The sequence below is a fragment of the Sinocyclocheilus anshuiensis genome, unplaced genomic scaffold (assembly GCF_001515605.1).
Source record: "Sinocyclocheilus anshuiensis isolate Anshui unplaced genomic scaffold, SAMN03320099.WGS_v1.1 scaffold1200, whole genome shotgun sequence".
Taxonomy (NCBI): Eukaryota; Metazoa; Chordata; class Actinopteri; order Cypriniformes; family Cyprinidae; genus Sinocyclocheilus; species Sinocyclocheilus anshuiensis.
Genome location: NW_015542405.1, coordinates 250,810 through 268,718, shown reverse-complemented (window position 1 = coordinate 268,718; position 17,909 = coordinate 250,810). Strand labels below are relative to the sequence as shown.

General features: G+C 36.4%; 2 protein-coding genes across 2 annotated transcripts in view; one reads left to right on the top strand and one right to left on the bottom strand.

The window, feature by feature from the left end:
• Window positions 1–232: 232 nt before the first annotated feature.
• On the bottom strand, window positions 233–11,752 carry rfc4 (replication factor C (activator 1) 4). Its single transcript, XM_016492264.1, has 11 exons — window positions 11,603–11,752; window positions 11,289–11,415; window positions 10,958–11,036; window positions 9,042–9,121; window positions 7,621–7,740; window positions 5,684–5,827; window positions 5,513–5,612; window positions 4,070–4,195; window positions 3,914–3,994; window positions 3,728–3,841; window positions 233–463 (listed from the first exon to the last, which is right to left on the bottom strand). Exons 2-11 carry the CDS (start codon window positions 11,405–11,407, stop codon window positions 368–370), a joined length of 1,059 nt encoding a protein of 352 aa, XP_016347750.1. The 5' UTR covers window positions 11,408–11,415; window positions 11,603–11,752; the 3' UTR covers window positions 233–367.
• Window positions 11,753–13,091: 1,339 nt separating this feature from the next.
• Window positions 13,092–17,909, top strand: part of sos1 (son of sevenless homolog 1 (Drosophila)) — a 77,550-nt gene continuing 72,732 nt past the window's right edge. Inside the window, 1 exon segment of the mRNA XM_016492263.1 lies at window positions 13,092–13,366. Within this exon segment, the coding sequence (XP_016347749.1) occupies window positions 13,280–13,366 (87 nt within the window). The 5' untranslated portion in view covers window positions 13,092–13,279.

The window sequence follows — 17,909 nt, the reverse complement described above, 5'->3', positions numbered from 1 at the left end:
AATTGTACCCTTGCTCACTCTGATGTGCTTCTGAACCTGTATGCGTTTCTTTTTTCAGCTGAACACAAAAGAAGATATTTTGAAGAATGTGGGAAACCAAACAGCTGCTGGTAGCCATTGACTTGTGTAGTATTTTTTCCACACTATGGAAGTCAATGGGGAGCAGCAAACAGAATTCTAATTTTTGAGTGAACTGTCTCTTTAAGTGATTAAAAACACAGTACAACACATATTAGAAAGAAGTGTTTTTAATTGCAAACTTTACACGTACAAAAAGTTGAAAACAACAGTCCAGGCAGCTGTGTGTGGAATCAGCGCCAGTGCTGATTGGTCGGCTCAGGTGTGACGGAGCAGCTGATTGGTCGGCTCAGGTGCTGTGTGTGGCCTGCTGCATGATGACAGAGCAGAGACTCAGTAACTGCAGATACTCGTCTGCGCCGTCTGCCAGACACTTATCCACCTCCTGAAATACACAAATACTGTGTCAAAACCTCACGATACGATATTATTGCTATATTTAAAAAGAAAAAAAAAAGTCTAATGAAGAATTGGGAAAAAATTTAATTTTTGTACATTTTTTGAGAGTTCAGAATGAAGAGCTGCAACATGTTCTTAACTAAGAAAACTTAAATCAGAAGTCAGTGAATTGACTTGTAGCTGAACTTTAAAGGAGACTCGACCCTCTTTTTATTTGTGATCTACTGTCTCAGTCTAAATTACACTCACACTGCTGTTTTAGGAAGCCAAACAAATTAGAATAGAATAATGATAATAATAATAATAATAACAACAACAACTAGATAAAGTTAGTCAAGACAAACTTTAGGTTGGCTTGAGAAAGCCTAGACTGAAAGTTTAAAGCAGTTGTAAAAGCCTGAAATTAGAAAATTTAGATAGATGTTGATAACGTTTCTAGCATGATTAGCATGTTTTTAAGCATGATTAGCCTGTTACTAGCATATTTCTGGCATGATTAGCAATTTACTAGCATGTCGCTAGCAAGACCAAGTTATGGTGCGTTCAAGTCATGTCGGATAGATCGTATTTACGAGTTGAACGCACATGAACGCCACCACAAAGTCGTTATTACGAGTGGGGAAACTCTAAATGTTCTTTAAGCCCCGAGTTGGGGGTGTGTCAATGAGAAACATGGCGGAATCGATGGATGCAACGTCTGTAGTTGACGGTACATTTTTGTTTAAATTGATAGTTTAGTTGTCCTATAAACTTAAATTGGTCATGTTCTTGTTACGCAGCTAGTTAATGAAATCCAAGTAAAAAAATGCTATAATTTTTGCACCATAGATGAAAAATCTTTTTGATTTGCCATGTTGCATATTTAATATTAAAATATAAAAAATGCAAAACACACCTGATGCGAGTTCTTTGCTCTTCATTTTCTATAAGCAGAGTTAACAGACCCTGTTGTATTTTCTTGTAACTTATTAAAAGGCACACCGCCATCTTGTGCCGACTAAACCGATAGCATGTTGCTAGCATGATTAGCAAGTGACAAGCATGTTTGTTAACATTACTAGCCAGTGACTAGCATGTCATTAGCATGATTAGCAAGTGACTAGCATGTTGTTTACATGTTTCTAACATTTTGCTAGCATGATTAGTAAGTTACTAGCATGTTGCAAACATGATTAGCAAGTAACTAACATTTTGTTAGCATGATTAGCAAGTGACTAGCATGTTGCTAGCATGAATACCAAGTTACTAGCATGTCGCTAGCATGTTTCTAACATGTTGCTAACAAGATTAGCAAGTCACTAGCATGTTTCTAGTATTTTGCTAGCAAGATTAGCAAGTAACAAGCATGTTGCTAGCATAAATAGCAAGTGACTAGCATGTTGCTAGCATGTTTAACAAGTGACAAGCATGTCGCTAGCATGAATAGCTAGTGACTAGCATGTCGCTAGCATGTTTAGCAAGTGACAAGCATGTTTGATTAGAAAGTTACTAGCATGTCGTTAACATGTTTCTAGCATGTTGCTAGCATGACTAGCAAGTGACTAGCATGTCGTTAACATGATTATCAAAGTTACTAGCATGTCGTTAACATGTTGCATGATTAACAAGTTACTAGCATGTTGCTAGCATGTTGTTAACACGATTAGCAAGTGACTAACATTTTAACATGATTAGCAAGTGATTAGCATGTTGCTAGCATGATTAGCAAGTGACAAGCATGTTGCTAGCATGAATAGCAAGTGACTAGCATGTCGCTAGCATGTTTAACAAAGTGACAAGCATGTCGCTAGCATGACGCGCAAGTGACTAGCATGTCGCTAGCATGTTTCGCAAGTGACAAGCATGTCGCTAGCATGTTTCGCAAGTGACAAGCATGTTGCTAGCATGAATAGCAAGTGACTAACATGTCGCTAGCATGTTTAGCAAGTGACAAGCATGTTGCTAGCATGAATAGCAAGTGAGACTAGCATGTCGCTAGCATGAATTCCAAGTTACTAGCATGTCGCTAGCATGTTTCTAGCATGTTGCTAACAAGATTAGCAAGTCACTAGCATGTTTCTAGCATGTTGCTAGCATGATTAGCAAGTGACAAGCATGTTGCTAGCAGCAAGTTACTAGCATGTTTCTAGCATGATTAGCAGGTTACTAGCATGTCGCTAGCATGAATAGCAAGTGACTAGCATGTCGCTAGCATGATTAGCAAGTGACAAGCAGGTTGCTAGCATGAATAGCAAGTGACTAGCATGTCGCTAGCATGTTTAGCAAGTGACAAGCATGTTGCTAGCATGAATAGCAAGTGACTAGCATGTCGCTAGCATGTTTAGCAAGTGACAAGCATGTTGCTAGCATGAATAGCAAGTGACTAGCATGTCGCTAGCATGTTTAGCAAGTGACAAGCATGTTGCTAGCATGAATAGCAAGTGACTAGCATGTCGCTAGCATGTTTAGCAAGTGACAAGCATGTTGCTAGCATGAATAGCAAGTGACTAGCATGTCGCTAGCATGTTTAGCAAGTGACAAGCATGTTGCTAGCATGAATAGCAAGTGACTAGCATGTCGCTAGCATGTTTAGAAAAGTGACTAGCATGTTGTTAGCATGATTAGCATGTCGCTAGCATGTTTCTAGCATACTTCTTTCCTAATTTCTACACTTGAGAGAGATATTGTGAATCTGGACTGCGTTTAAACCGCTAGCTGTCAGCGATTCATGCTGCACTTTAAGCTTTTATTTAGAAGGAAAACTCCAGCTTCAGTGAAAACAGGATTACAGAAACACGTCTCACTACAAATCTAGTGAAACGCTGTCATCATCTGCCGTGAAAATAAAGCATGACTGGTGTCTGCTGCGTTCCCAAACGCGCGCTAAACTCACAGCACGTGAAATAAAGGAGTGGACTGCATTCATTCAGTGTGAACGAGTCGTTCTGAGACGCAGAAAACACCGGATCACGAGCTGATCGTCTGAACCAAGTGTGTGCTTCACTTTGAAACAGACTTGATGAAGAGGTGAAGCATATTGTGCTTTCGGTTTGAGTTCGTTTGAGATACTGTGCCAAAGCATAATGACCCAAAACACAACTTTAAACACCTTTAATGTTAGAATAAGAAGTTTAAATATATTTTAAAAACTACACAGACCTATCGTTTCATATTGTCATGTGACCGCGATAATATCGAGACCGTGATATTGATAATATCGTTACATCGCTAACAAACACACAAAACTTCACACCCGTCTCTGCAGACTTACAGCCATCTTCTGTGTGATGATGGATTTCTGTTTATCGCTCAGCTTCTCGTCGATGATGACGTCGTGTAACTGGTTGAGGACGTTGGTGGCAGCGTATCCCTCATCGATCATGTCCTGCACAAATCAAGAGCGGGATTATGGATCAGAGCTGCAGAGCTGCAGAGAAACCCCTCGCAGATGACTGACCTTCACAGCGAGCTCCAGCTTCTCAAACGTGCCTCTGTAAGAGATCTGGAGGAGCGTCTCGATCACTTTGGGTGGAACCACCTGGAAAAGACAGAGTCTGAGTGTTGAGATGCTGTATTGAGAGACGCTCGATCTCCATCAGGAAGGTTCTCTCACCCCAGCGATCTCGATGATGATCTGCTCAGTGATTTCTTGCTCGGTGTGGAGTCTGGCGGCGCTCTGGAGATAAGTTATGGCTTTCCTGAGATCTCCCTCCGACACGCTCACCAGAGCCTCGATGCCCTGACACACACACGTTTGCCAAAACATTTACTCAGTTTACACTACTTACCTGTTTTTTGCAGCAGTATTTTATCAGTCAAACATTATAAAGACAAAGTGTGAACAGTAATTGGAATTTTTCCCCAATATCACAACAAAAATAAATGAATAAAAACAACACAACATTAAACAGATTTGTAAAATAAACAAAAAATAATACATTCATTTAAATAATGAAAAAAATAAAAAGTACATTAAAAATTAGTACTTTTTTTTTTAATTAAATTTTAAACGAATGTATATATTTGTATGAAAAATGTGAGCAGTAATTGGGATTTTTCCCATTATCAACAAAAATAAAGAAATATTAAATAAAATTAAAGTGAAAACATAAAATAAGAAAATAAATAAATTAATTCATTACAATTATTTTAATTAATAATTTTTAAAACGTAAATAAAAAAATAAGTAAAATTAAATTAAAAATAAATAAAGTAATAAAAAAAACTTTTAAATGAAGATATATTTCTGTGAAAAGTGTGAACAGTAATTGGGATTTTTCCATTACCAACAAAAATTAAAAATAATTAAAGAAATTACATAAAATTAAACAATAGATGAATAAAATAAATTAAAAATATTTTTAAAATAATGCAAATAAAAGTTTAAAAAGAAAGAAAAAACACTAATTAAAAAAAAATGTAAAAGATTAAATAAAAAATGAATAAAATAAATGAAAAATGTATTTTAAAAAATACAAATAAAAGAAATTATAAAAATGGAAAAAAGTAAAATAAAAAATAAATAAAATTCGTTCGTTTGACAAAAGCATAATGACCCAAAACACAACTTTAAACACCTTTTGTTAGAATAAGAAGTTTAAATATATTTTATAAATTACACAGACCTATCGTTTCATATCGTCATGTGACCGCGATAATATCGAGACAGTTTTGCTATCATGATATTGATAACATCGTTACATCCCTAATAAACAACACTGAACACAATGAATAAATGAAAGTAAAATAAAAAAAATACAAATAAAAGAACAAAAATGACAAAAATTGTAATTAAAAATGTTAAAGATTAAATAAAATGAAAGAAAAAAAAAAAAAAAAAAAAAAAAAAAAAATGAGTGGTCTTCTGAAGGAAGCTCAACCATACTTGTTTGACACATGAAAACAAACCTCATTGGTTCTTATAAGGTGTATGTTTGAGCTTCCATTTACCATATTTGATATGCTCTATGCTTGTGCATAGATCAGTGTTTTATATGTGAATAAAAGCCTAAATTAAATAATCATATAAAGTGATTGAAGACTTGGATTAAACCACTTGATTCATATGGATTACATTTACAGTGTTTTTATGAATGTCATTGGCCAGCGGTTTGAAGCGGAACTTGGAGCATCTGGAGGTCAGCGGCTCAATGATCCTGTAGAGACAGCAGCAGTTAGTCTGTGCAGCAGCAGAGGCTCATGGGATTGCGTGGTGGCTCACACTGACCGGCTGACGTAGTTGCAGATGAGGCAGAAGCGCGTGGTTCGAGACTCTTTCTCCATGGTGCGTCTGAGAGCCGCCTGAGCCGCGCCGGTCATGGAGTCCGCCTCGTCCAGGATGATGATCTTAAACGGAGGACAGGGCTTCCCGCTGCGGGTCAGAGAGCAACACGCGCTCAGAAACCACTGCGTTCGGTCAGTGTGAGACTAGGGCTGGCTCCATAACCGATCCTAGCGCAGTTTTACTTTAAGTCAGTGTTGAATTTCAATCTCAATGTGTGTTGACCTGATCATCACTCTGTGTGTTACACACAATCTACTAAACACAGACAACTTCATTGTGAAGAAAAACAACAAATGAAAAAAATAATAATACATGATCATAATCTATGACAAAAATACTATTATGAATTAGGTTAGAGGATAATTCAGCAGTAAAAGTTACTGTAGAAAAATCATGAGTGCACAATTTTATTAATGCTGGGGAACGATTAAATCACATCCAAATAAAAGTTTTTGTTTATATAATGTACTGTATATATTATGTATATATAAAGACACACAAAGTACATATTTTGAAAATATTTACATGTATATATTTAATATAGTGCTGTCAAACGACTAATCGCATCCAAAATAATAATAATATAATAATATGTGTGTGTACTGTGTATATTTATTATGTATAAATACAAACAATTACAGCATATATTTTGAAAATATTTACATGTATATATACTTATATTTATATATAATATAAAATATGATATAAATTTATATTTAATATATAAACAACATTTTTTTTAAATATAATGTGTGTGTTGTGTGTATTTATATATACACATTACACGCACACATATATTATGTACACAAAAACTTTTATTTTGGATACGATTAATCCTGATTGCTTCAAGCAATCTTAGGTATATTTTATAAAGAAAATATATTTTTATAAAGCGGATAGTTCCGGTGCTTGATTCTGATTGGCTGAGCCGCGTTCGAAGCTGTTGTAAATGACTCTACAAAGTAACACACACCTTTGTTTATGTTTGTGTGTTGCTCGGCAACCACTTTGTAGCAACCACAACTGTTTCTGAGGAGCTACATTGTTTGATGGAAGAATACTGTTTTTATTAATATCATTACACTTTATTTGCTCTGTTTTATTTTGTGAAACCTAACTACGTATATGGAATAACCGTTTTATAAAAGCAATAAGCCCCGTGAAGCCGTGGTTTACAGTGAATTTATAACAGCTAAGCTAACAACGCCCCTTAACTGTTATAAAGTCACTGTAAACCACGGCTTCACGGGGCTTATTGCTTTAATAATGCAATGCTAATCGACATAGCCCTTTATCACTGTATATAATACTATCATTCTAACGGTTGTATTTATTTATGCTTTTGCTAACTGATTTGTTTGTTCCTATTATATTACTGACTGTTTATACTTATATTTATATATAATATAAAATATGATATAAATTTATATTTAATATATAAACAACATTTTTTTTAAATATATACATGCATGTGTGTGTATTTATATATACACATTACACGCACACATATATTATGTACACAAAAACTTTTATTTTGGATACGATTAATCCTGATTGCTTCTTTGTTTGTTCCTATTATATTACTGACTGTTTGCTTGTCTTTAACACTTTTATATTTTAAATTTGTATAAGTCTAGTTGTTTTTGCGGTGGTATTTTTGTTAAAAGCATAGGCAAAAGTTCCTCTTGTAGGCCTGAGTGTTCTGTAGGCTGCTGATTTGTGCTCGTGTTATTCAGCTGCAACAGAACACTTCGTAAAAACACAGAATAAATGTTTGACTTATTTTTATCTTATTGGAATCGAAACTAGGAATGGATAAAATTCAAACGATACCCGACCCTATCGCCCATCCCTACGATGCATCCCAAAGCGTGACTCACTCGAGGCGTGTTCCGGCTGCAGTCAGCTGGGCGAATCTCTTCACCTTCTCTCGGACCACCTGTATCCCTCGTTCATCAGACGCGTTCAGCTCCAGGACTCTCTGACGGTACAGCTCCGGTCTGAACACACACACACACACACACACACGATCATGTCAACACACAGAGACACACACACGAGCGTGTCAACACACACTCACATGAGCAGGTCAACACACACACACACACACACACACACACACACACACACACACACACACACACAACACACACACACACACACACACGAGCAGGTCAACACACACACACACACGATCATGTCAACACACACAGAGACACACACGAGCGCGTCAACACACACTCACATGAGCAGGTCAACACACACTCACACACACACACACACACACTAGCAGGTCAACACACACACACACTCACATGAGCAGTTCAACACACACACGTTTCTGAATCAGCATCAGCAGGCCTGTCGCAATAATCAATATATCGACTTATCGCACAATATATGTACATGACCTCAATAATTTTTGTTGACGCAATATATCGGCCATTATATTTACATAAAAATTAATGTCACCATGTTTTCTGCATTCCACTCGCGCCTGTGTCTTTTGCAGCTTCTCGTTCAAATTTAAAAACGCTTCTACAAACAGCTTCATCTGCAGATATGGCCTTGTTTAGGGATCTGACTGCGGAGTAGTGCTTGTGTTTTTCAGCAATAGTGTGCAGCCTTCATTTACAGAGAGATGAAGGTCAGGGAAAAATCTGTAAGTTCTTTGTGCATTTTTCTTTTTTCTACTTGTCACTTTGAACTTTTTGTTAGAAAATGTTTTTAGTGCAGTCAAATGATTAATCACATCCAAAATAAAAGTTTTTGTTTGCATAATGTGTGTGTGTGTTCTGTGTATATTTATATAAATACACACACATGCATGTATACATTTCAGAAAAATGTTGTTTATATATTAAATATATTTATTTATAATATAAATTACATGAATATAAAAATAGACATGCAAATATTTTCAAAATATATACTGTATGTGTGTGTATTTATATAAACAAACATACACAGAACAGACATATTATGCGAACAAAAACTTTTTTTGTATCGCATAATTCTGTATGCGATTAATCGTTTGACAGCACTACTATTTATTTATATAAGTTTTTTTGTAAGGTATCTAATAATTTTGATAATTTCCATGATCTAAATATTCTTAAGAATTAAAAGTTTGTTGTCATTTGGAAGTGTGTAGGCCTTCTTGCATTATTATGCTGTTATATTATGATTATATATTCAGTGGCATAAAATGACAATAAAATCGCTTATCGCAGTTACTTCTGGGGCGATGTATCGCACAACAAAACGTTGTTATCATCAGGAACACAGCTGGAGATCTTACCCATAAAGCTCTCTGGCGGCCGCTAGGATGGTGGACGTCTTTCCGGTTCCAGGAGGGCCATAAAACAGCAGGTTGGGCAGCTGCAACGACACTTTAACATCACTGTACAGTATATATTTATTCAATGCCATGCCAGCATCTTAGGTTATAACAAATACAATAAAAACCAGCAAACAAGTTATATCACACAAGATTTTTTACATTAACGTATGATACAAATTCTAAAACTTTTCCTGGCAAAATTATACTAAATAAATCTTTAAGTGAGTTCACTTCGTTTTCTACATACATAAAAATATGTTTGACAGAAAGGGGAATCTTGCAGAACACGCATTGAGTAGAGTCTTCACCTTTAGTCAGTCTTGTATGGCCTAAGCGACATCTGCTAAATAAGACGATCAAATCTAGTTTTAAAAGATATTAAAAGTCTGTTTGAAATCTCCGGAAGGATTTCACCACTGTACTCATTCAGCACAGACCGTTTCAATGCAGCTTTACAGAGATGAACGGGAAAATAAGAGAATCAAGAGACTAGTCATCATTCAGATCAGTTCAATAACTGTGTAGAGTTGATCATTTATGAAATTAGTTGAACTACAGAAGAAAGCAGACATTATTCAGATCAATTTTTGGTCTCAGTTGGTGTCAGTGATGTCAAATCAATTAATATTTAGAATTACTTTTCATTTTGATATTTTCAGTTTTCATATTACTTAATTTTAGGCATTTTGTTGTTGTTTTTTTGTGCTTAATTCAGTTTTAGTACTTCAGCTTGAATGAAAAGTTTACATTTTGCCTCGGCAACTAAATAAAATAGGGAACAATTCAAGTTTTATTAATAATACTTGGCACATAATTGAAATAAATTTAAATTTCTGGTAATTTTTCAGCACTTTTTATTTTTATATTTTACATTTTCATTTTAAAATTAGTTAAAGTTTTAGTTGTTTTGTTGTGTGTGTATGGTTTTGATATCCATTTGGGTTTTAATAATTTTTATTTCAGTTTTAGTAAATTTAGTACTTAAACATCAAAATTAGAAATTTTGCCTTGGCAACTGATTGCAATAAAATATTTGTATTTATATTGAGTTTTAGTAATTTTAGTACTTTAACTTAGTGCTGGGTGGTATACTGGTTCATAGCGAATACCGGTGTTTATTTTTGTTATGATATGAATTTTTAAAATGCCGCTATACCGGTGTATGTCGCTTAAACAACGTTCGGAACGCGACACTGTTTGAAAGGGGTCTCTTTTCACTGTTGCACTGTGGTGAGGGAACAGCTGTATGTGTTACTAAGCGTGAAAGTTCCGAAACTGAAGCTGTAGAACTAATAGAACGTGATGACACAGAAGAACTCATCCACAATATCCACATTGACCGCCACAAATATCCACCGCCCGCTGCCATCAGCTCCCGCGTCTCACACACACGAGCGCGACTTTAGCACTAGATTTAGCAACTTTCAGACCCTTTTAGCGGCTTTTTTCCATAGAATATTCATACTGACAAACCTAGCGACTTTTCTGGATAAAGCTTAGCTATGGTTCAGTTGGAAGATTTCTCCAGTGCTGTCCCGCGAACACGAGGTCTGACTTCCCGGAGAAGCGTCGCCTCTCTCGGCGTCTGTTCTGTGCAGTGAGCGGCAGAGAAGCACCGCAGCCGACTCGTCAATAAATGAGTACAAAACAGCGTTTCCTAGCACCTGTCGCTTACTGATCGTTTGGAATTATAAATATGAGCATAGTGTCGTCTGTTAATATCACATGCATGTTTTAGTTTGTTGTTTTTTTTAGTTTGTTACTCAGACGCAGGCAGTGCGCTGCATGAGACAAAAAAGGAAAAAAGATCCCTCTTTTGGGATCAGGCTGCTGATTGGTTGTGAAATGTCATGTGATCACCGAGCGTCACCCACATCAGCGCCCTCTAGAGACTTCTTCAGTACTGCCACCACCTCCTCCTGGAAGGCCACTTCATCCACACACTTCGGCCTGCTGGAGACAGCAGAGAAACACACCCATCAAACCAGAAATACAGCATGAAGCACACACCGGAGCCAAAGCACAGGCTACACACACGACCAGTCAGATGTTTCTGATGCTCTTTAAAGAAGTCTCTTCTGCTCACCAAGCCTGCATTTATTTGATCCAAAGTACAGCAAAAATTAGAATTGTTTTTTACTATTTAAATAGCTGTGTTCTAAAGCTTTGACTGAGTGTGTATGTGCAGATATGATGAGGCCTCACTATTTCTCCACCCAGGGCACTGCCTTCTGCTTCTTCTCTCCAGCTGATGAAGAGGAGGATGAGGATGCTTTCTGAGTTTTAACACTCTGTGACGAAGACCCTTTCAAAAACGCCTGCATTTCTCCTCCTGTCAACAACACAAACACACGCTTCAGATAAAAAAAACACTCTTATTTATTAGTAATTGTGATATTTATTGTGATTATTTATCTGGACTTCATCGTCGTCATTATAGTCAGAATTCATCTTGTATCTCCATTCAGTCGCTGTTTCCGCACACAAACGCAAAACTGTCGTTTGCTAGACGCCCTCACCTGACGCTGACGCGAAGAGAAATCAGAAGAAATCACTTTATGAGCAAATAAACGCGAATCAAACTCTTCTGGGGTTGCTGACAGTCCGCGAGCCGCGTCGGATTCCCGCCAGACGCGCGGGTGATGACGTCGGCACGTTTTACGTCACTGGCGCACGCCGCTGACGTGAGTGCCATCACGTGATCACGCTGAGGGTTTCGATCAAATGACGCTTGTTTATAATCATAATAACATTAATATTATTCGTAATGCTAGGAATATTTATTTCGAAGCCAAATGGTCGTTCCGTGTTTATAAAATGCATTATTTTTTAGACTAACCAAACTCGACCTAAAAAGTTTTTTTTTTTGTTTTGTATAGGCTTTTTACTAAAGATATTATTACTAAAGAATAGTGAGCACTTACTTCCGCTAATGAAGAAACCTTGTGAGGAAGTGACAATCTGGGGTCACAGGTGAATGCTGGGGGTTTGTAGAAATAAATAAAAATGCCAATTTGTGTTAAAATAAATCAATTGTAATAATTAAATAAATAATACAAATATTAAAATAAATTAAATTAAAGATAAAACTGATACAATAAAAATTTAAATAATATTTTATTAAATAAAAGTAATTATATTAGAAAATCAATTTGTATTAAAAATAAAACGAATAGATTAAAATAAATAAAAATTGATTACAATTAATTTAAGAGTTAGGTTACAATAAGCACATAAATAATACATATAACAGTACAGTACTATAGGAGTAGAAAACAACCTTCTACGTACTATATTAGATTAAATGTGTTGCGGTATTGTTCTGCGATCGGCGTCCCTGCGCTCCGGTAGTTTCGTCTGACGTCATTACGTCATCACACTCGAAGCAGTTTCACGGCAGAGAGAAAGCGAATTAAAAAACTAAATTCAGTGTCGTATTTGAAATCAAAATCACGGGATGTATCTAAACTATTGTAATTTGTAAAATAAAATGCACAGGTGTCAAACTCTAAGCGTGTTCTTTCTAATGTATATTTCATATCTCACATTATCATACTCTGTAAATGTGATATATATTGTTATATCTATTGTTTTATACTTCTTACGCTCACGGAGTGATCGGCGATCTGTTAGTTTGCCTGCGCCGCCCGTGCGTCATTGCGTCATCGCGTCATCACACGCACAGTGTTTTTGCTTCGTCTCTTCCAAACCGCGGAGAGCTCTTGCGTTTACACCCTCGGGTTTCCTCTCGGTTTGGACTTTCGCGCTTCATCCGATGCTCGAGCGCTCGTGGTGGATCTCGAGGAGCGGCGCGAGGCTCGGTGACGCGGGACGCGGCGAAAGCGGGGAGTTTTCTGAGGCGTTTTATTGCGCATGTTCATGAACCGCCCGAACGAACGCGGATCAATAAAACACCGAGATCTGATCGAAACACGGCGGAACCCGACAAACCGATCCGTTCCGTGACTGGAGTCCCAGCGAGCCGAGCCTGATCGCGCCGATCGATACCTGATCGATATCTGAGGAGATGCGCGCGCACTGATCGCCTCAGGGATCGATAGCTGATCGATAACACACGCTGGAGCTCCGCTGCTGTCTGGAGGATGCGATGGTCACATTAGGCAGGTGTGCTCTTCCTCCTCCTCGGATCAGGTGGATGTGAGACACACACACACACACACACACACACACACATCATGCAGGCTGCGCCCTTCCAGTATGATTTCTACAGTGAGGAGAACGCGCCCAAATGGAGAGGACTGCTGGTGCCGTCACTCAACAAGGTGAGACAGCTGTCAATCAATCAATCAATCAATCAATCAATCAACATACACGACTTCCGTTATATCGGTTCATGCATTCTCCGGGATTCGAACCCACGACCTTGGTGTTGCGAGTGCAGGGAAAACATGACAGACTGGTTTAAATTAGATCAAGCCTAGAGCTGATACCGATATCAGAAGATCGAGTGATCGATATATGTGACCCTGGAACACAAAACCAGTCAGAAGGGTCCATTTTTTGAAAATCTGGAATCTGAGGGTGCAAAAAAATCTAAATATTGAGAAAATCATCTTTAAAGTTGTTCAAATGAAGTTCTTAGCAATGCATATTACTAATCAAACATTAAAGTTATTAAAGAGATTCAGTCATGTTGCTTTTGTTCTCTGATTAACATTAATGACAGGCAGCGTGTTTATTAGGCTGCTGTCTCTTTAACACCGAACACACACAGATCTAAAATACTGTACACAAGCGTTTCTTTCTCATCTGTTTACCTTCACTTAAGACAAAAAAGGCTGGGTTTGTGATGATATACTGATGTAGTTTTCTGCACACTGGTCGATAAATATTAGTTTAATGTTTTAAATCACATTAAAATGTGAACGCAGGAATAGGGGTGTGCGATATTGACAAAAAATTATATCTCGATATTTAATTAACTTATTGTTTATTGAATTCAATGTCACATTTGTAAACATGGTATTTTTGGGAGAAAAACGGCACTCTTCGTGTGAAATTGAATAACTATATGAAGTGGTATAAATATATAAATTTTCTGCCATGTCTTAAATTTGTGATCATTCTAAATGCATTTTAATAGCCTGAATCATGCAGTGAAAGAAAACACACTAAATGCGCACACGCACTAGTCTAGACTTCACGTAATGTAAGCGTGCGCTCTGTAGGGTTGTTTTGAATGGTTTTTGCAAAATACTCGATAACGTCAAATCGCACATGGTTAAAACAACAATTACGATATTATCGCAGACGATATATATCACACACCCCTACGCAGGAATCGTTAAGCAAAATCGGTTCTAGAATGGAATCGGTTTTTGATACCCAACCCAACCGATATAATGAGATGCACACAAAACTGATGATCGATATCGTGATTGTACCTATTAATATTTACTCAAAATATTGCGCTCTATCTATTCAAACCGTCAGTAGATTTTAAAATGAGACGGAATGATGTGCTGATACCGATAATCACTAATGTAATACAGTTACAGAGCTTTTGCGGGTTTTCAAAACATCTTAATTTGCCTTTAAAAGTCTTAAATCAGAGCAGAAAGTCAAATTCGTAAATCGTGGCATTAAATGTTGCATGCACTGCAAAAAAAATCAGATATTTCTGTTTTGTTTTCCAGTGCAAATATCTGAACATCCTTAAGTTGAGACACGTTTACTGGAGATGCACATGTAAAAAGTCTTGAGGAATTGAACGGAATGAACAAATGTCTGTCATTAAGGACTGAAAAAAAACTTACGTTGATTTTAATGCTGCGCTTATTGTCAGATATTTGTTCTTAGAGCCAGACGATGATATCAGTACATTTATAACAATATAAAGCAGTTGAGATTTACTATATAGTATCAGTTTACGAGAGTTAATGTATGAATGCAGATAAACTTTGATATAATTATATATGCAACTTTGTATAAAAAGCTAAGTGGTGATGCTGTTACATTTTGTGATGAAATAAGAAATCACGCAGTTGGGATTTGCTATATAGTAAGTTGGATAGTTGGAAGTTATTAATTTGTTATGTGAGAGTGTCATTCTAACAAGCCTAATTACTATTTGGTGACATGTATTGCTGGTAAATGGTGCATATATAAATGACGGAATATATGCACAATGATTTGAGGAATCATATAAATCATATCCGTTGAAAAGATTGTCAGATGTTGAAATGGCTCAAGCTGATGATCTCACATCGGCTGACTATCGTGTGAATATGGGCCTGTCACTAATGATGATCGGTTGATGTAAAGCCGTGCATGAGATCTGCTGCGTCTGTGTTCATACTCAGATTTACAGCTGCTGGTCTCGTGAGGCTCTCTGCTGTGCGCCGATCCAAAATGGCGGCGCTCTGGATGCAGTTTCAGCTGGCGCTCACTGTGCTTGGCAGCTTCTTGACGTTTCTTGCTGCTTTCTGTGACGCTGAATCCATAGCAACAGCAAAAGGCTGCATATTTGCCCTCATGCAAAATCCATCAAGACGTTTTTAACTAAAATGCATTGAGTCTATAATCCATAATAACGCTTCCTCCAGTGAAAAAGTGCATCTGCTGTTGTCTCTCACATCAAAATCCAGCCACATATTAGTTTAGAGCTGTTTAAACGCTGCTTGATCTGTGCAGATTTCTCTCCTGATTCACACCAGAACACTTTTTCACTGGAGGGAGAGTTATTATGGATTATGGACTCGTATAAAAGCGTCTGAATGCTGGATTTGTTTAAGCTTTTGTCTTCTCCAGATGTTAACTGATGGACTGGAGTGCTGTGGATTACTTGTGGATTATTGTGATGTTTTTATCAGCTGTTTGGACTCTCATTCTGATGGCACCCATTCACTGCAGAGCATCCATTGCTGAGACACTGATGCAATTCTACGTTTCTACAAATCTGATGAAGAAACAAACTCATCCTGATCTCAGATGAACTGAGGATAGTTTTTTTTTTTTTTAAGTGTGCTGTTCCTTTAATTTGTTGATTACATGATCCTTGATCTCAGCGTCGTTGTCGATGTGTTGACCTGGTCAATCAGCTGATATCTGGCCTCGTTAAGATCATCAGCAGTTGCTAAACGTGTCTGATTAACAGAAGAGTGTCTGTTCTGATGTTTATTGACAGTCAGTGGATGATGCTCATCTTCAGTTTTTAGCTGCGCTTTAGTGTGCATCTCATTTATTGTTTTTGAGTTGAATTTGGAGGTTTTGTAATGAAGATTTTTTTAAAGACGTCTCTTCTGCTCACCAAGGCTGCATTTATTTGATTAAAAATATAGTAAAACCAGTGAAATATTATTACAAATTAAAACAGCTGTGTGAATATCTGTTAAACTGTAATGTATTTCTGTGATCAAAGCTGTATTTTCAGCATCATTACTCCAGTCTTCAGTGTCACATGATTAGGGTTCGACCAATATGTTTTTCAGGGCGATGCAGATACTGATTATTAAGTAGACCAATAACCGATATTTTGAACCGATATACATGTCTGGTGTAAAAATTAAAATTAGTGTCAAAATTAAGAATAACAAGGGATCTGAGCACCCAGCATAAACATTTTGTAAAACTTGAAGTAAACAACAACAAGCAACAAATAATATTTATGACAATTTCTTTAAGCTAAACCGAACCTTTATTTTGACGGGTCGCCACGAGGACCTTTTAAGTTTCTGTAGCCTATGTGTATGATATGACGATTTATTTGGCATCTTTTAGCAACTTTTGATAAGTGACTCAGATGATAAAAAGGCACACATTTCCCATCTAAATTACACAAAAAGAGGAAACCAAAGATTCCTCGCACTACACACATCACAGGAATTAAGTTAGCTGCTATTTGCAATTGTTCAATTTAATAATAATTGAATAATTGTTCATTTATGATACACTTTGTTAGTAGCTTGTACCTGCGATTGTTGATCAGTTAGTACACTGTAAGAAAAATGTAAAACATGCTAGTAATCTTCCAGGACATTATCCATTATCACCCTGTAACCTGAAAATACAATGCGTAATTTAAAATGCAGGGTAAAAACCAATACGGAAAATTCTTTCATATTAACATAGTAGATTGTGCGCTATTTTTACAGACGTTTCTTAGAGTGTAGCATACTAACTACTAATACACCACTTAAAGCCAAAGACTATAGAAATCCTTGAAAAATACTTTGTTAAAGCATAATTGTTGAGAATGTGCAGTATTACTAGTTTACTAGCTATTAGAAAAACCTTAAATGGTAATCAATCAAAAATGTGTAAGTGTTCAATAATTCAATGTATTAAAAATACAGTTATTTATATTTCAATATTATATTATGCATATTATTTTACAAACAGATCTAAATTAACTAGGGATGCACGATATTGGATTTTTGCCGATATCGATATGCCGATATTTTTCAACTCATTTTGCCCGATACCGATATATTTCCTTTTGTTTGGAAACAACACCAAGTTTCTCCTGTGCAGAAATTATAAGCATTAATTTTGGTTAGTTAAACTTATTTGTTAAATTAAATAAACAATAATGAAGGTTTGTTGACAATACATTGAAGCTTTGAAAATAACTATAAATAAACTATATATCAACTGCTGCATTTTTTTTCACCAGAAAGATGCAGTTAACCCTAACATTTTATTTTAAGATTTAACATTTGTAGATGGTCTAAAGCAAAAGAGTTGTAAAAATTCTGAAAATCTTTTAGAGCTTATGATTTGTTTAAATAAATAAAACATATTACACATTAATGAATAAATCAGTATATATAAAATTATTTAATTTACAAGTGTCATGTTTGTGTT

Excerpts from the sequence above, each read along its gene's own strand:
- rfc4 (XM_016492264.1), bottom strand. The coding sequence starts at position 11,407 with ATGCAGGCGTTTTTGAAAGGGTCTTCGTCACAGAGTGTTAAAACTCAG. Across the intron at positions 7,741-9,041 it reads GCCGCCAGAGAGCTTTATGG|ACCGGAGCTGTACCGTCAGA; the intron begins GTAAGATCTCCA and ends GTGTGTGTTCAG. Across the intron at positions 5,613-5,683 it reads ATCTGCAACTACGTCAGCCG|GATCATTGAGCCGCTGACCT; the intron begins GTCAGTGTGAGC and ends CTGTCTCTACAG.